The sequence below is a fragment of the Apaloderma vittatum genome, unplaced genomic scaffold (genome assembly GCF_000703405.1).
Source record: "Apaloderma vittatum isolate BGI_N311 unplaced genomic scaffold, ASM70340v1 scaffold31332, whole genome shotgun sequence".
NCBI classification, from domain to species: domain Eukaryota; kingdom Metazoa; phylum Chordata; class Aves; order Trogoniformes; family Trogonidae; genus Apaloderma; species Apaloderma vittatum.
The window spans coordinates 501-1,084 of NW_009704608.1; the positions used below are offsets into that span (position 1 = coordinate 501).

At 63.4% G+C, this 584-nt stretch overlaps 1 protein-coding gene across 1 annotated transcript in view; it reads right to left on the reverse strand.

Moving 5' to 3' along the window:
* Positions 1–579, reverse strand: part of LOC104270677 (protein FAM49A-like) — a gene marked incomplete at both ends in the record, with an annotated part of 915 nt that extends 336 nt beyond the window's left edge. The window contains 3 exons of the mRNA XM_009865106.1: positions 51–167; positions 300–377; positions 472–579. Of these exons, the coding sequence (XP_009863408.1) occupies positions 51–167; positions 300–377; positions 472–579 (303 nt within the window). The remainder of the gene's footprint in view (positions 1–50; positions 168–299; positions 378–471) is intronic.
* Between the last annotated feature and the right edge of the window lie 5 nt (positions 580–584).

Here is a 584-nt window from a genome sequence, read left to right on the forward strand (position 1 = left end):
GAGGGGGGCTCCCCCCTGCCCTGAGGGTCCCCCTCTTCGGCCTCACTCACCTCCGAAACAAACTTGGTGGTGGCATTGCTGAGCGTTTTGAGCATGGGGGTGGCCTCGGCGTAGAAGAGGGACATCCTGTTGGCCATCTCGTTGTTCACCTCGCTCTCCGCATCCAGCTGGAGGGGGTAAAGATGATGGAGGCGGTTGGGGTGGCCACTCGCCACCCTCAGCCATCCCCAGTCCTGTGACGCGCCTTGGGGCCACCATCCCTGGGCGAGGGGCGAGGACAGACAGCACCGTCCTCTCACCTGCAGGTTGTTAATGCGGTTTCGGCTGATGGTCCTTCTGTAGTAGCTGAAATCGTTCTGGATGGCGGGGTTGGTCATCTGCCGAGGGAGAACCACGTTAGGGATCTCACGCGGTCCCTGTGAGCCGCTCCCCAGCCCTCGCTTCCCAGCTGGGGTGTCACGGGGGAGTCACCTTGAGCTCATCAAAGCTGAGGGTGAAGTGGAGGATCTCGGCGAACTGCTTGGCCAAGGCTTGCTCCCGCTCGAGGTGCTGGGTCGGGGCGTACGGGGGGCTGGTGAGGGCCT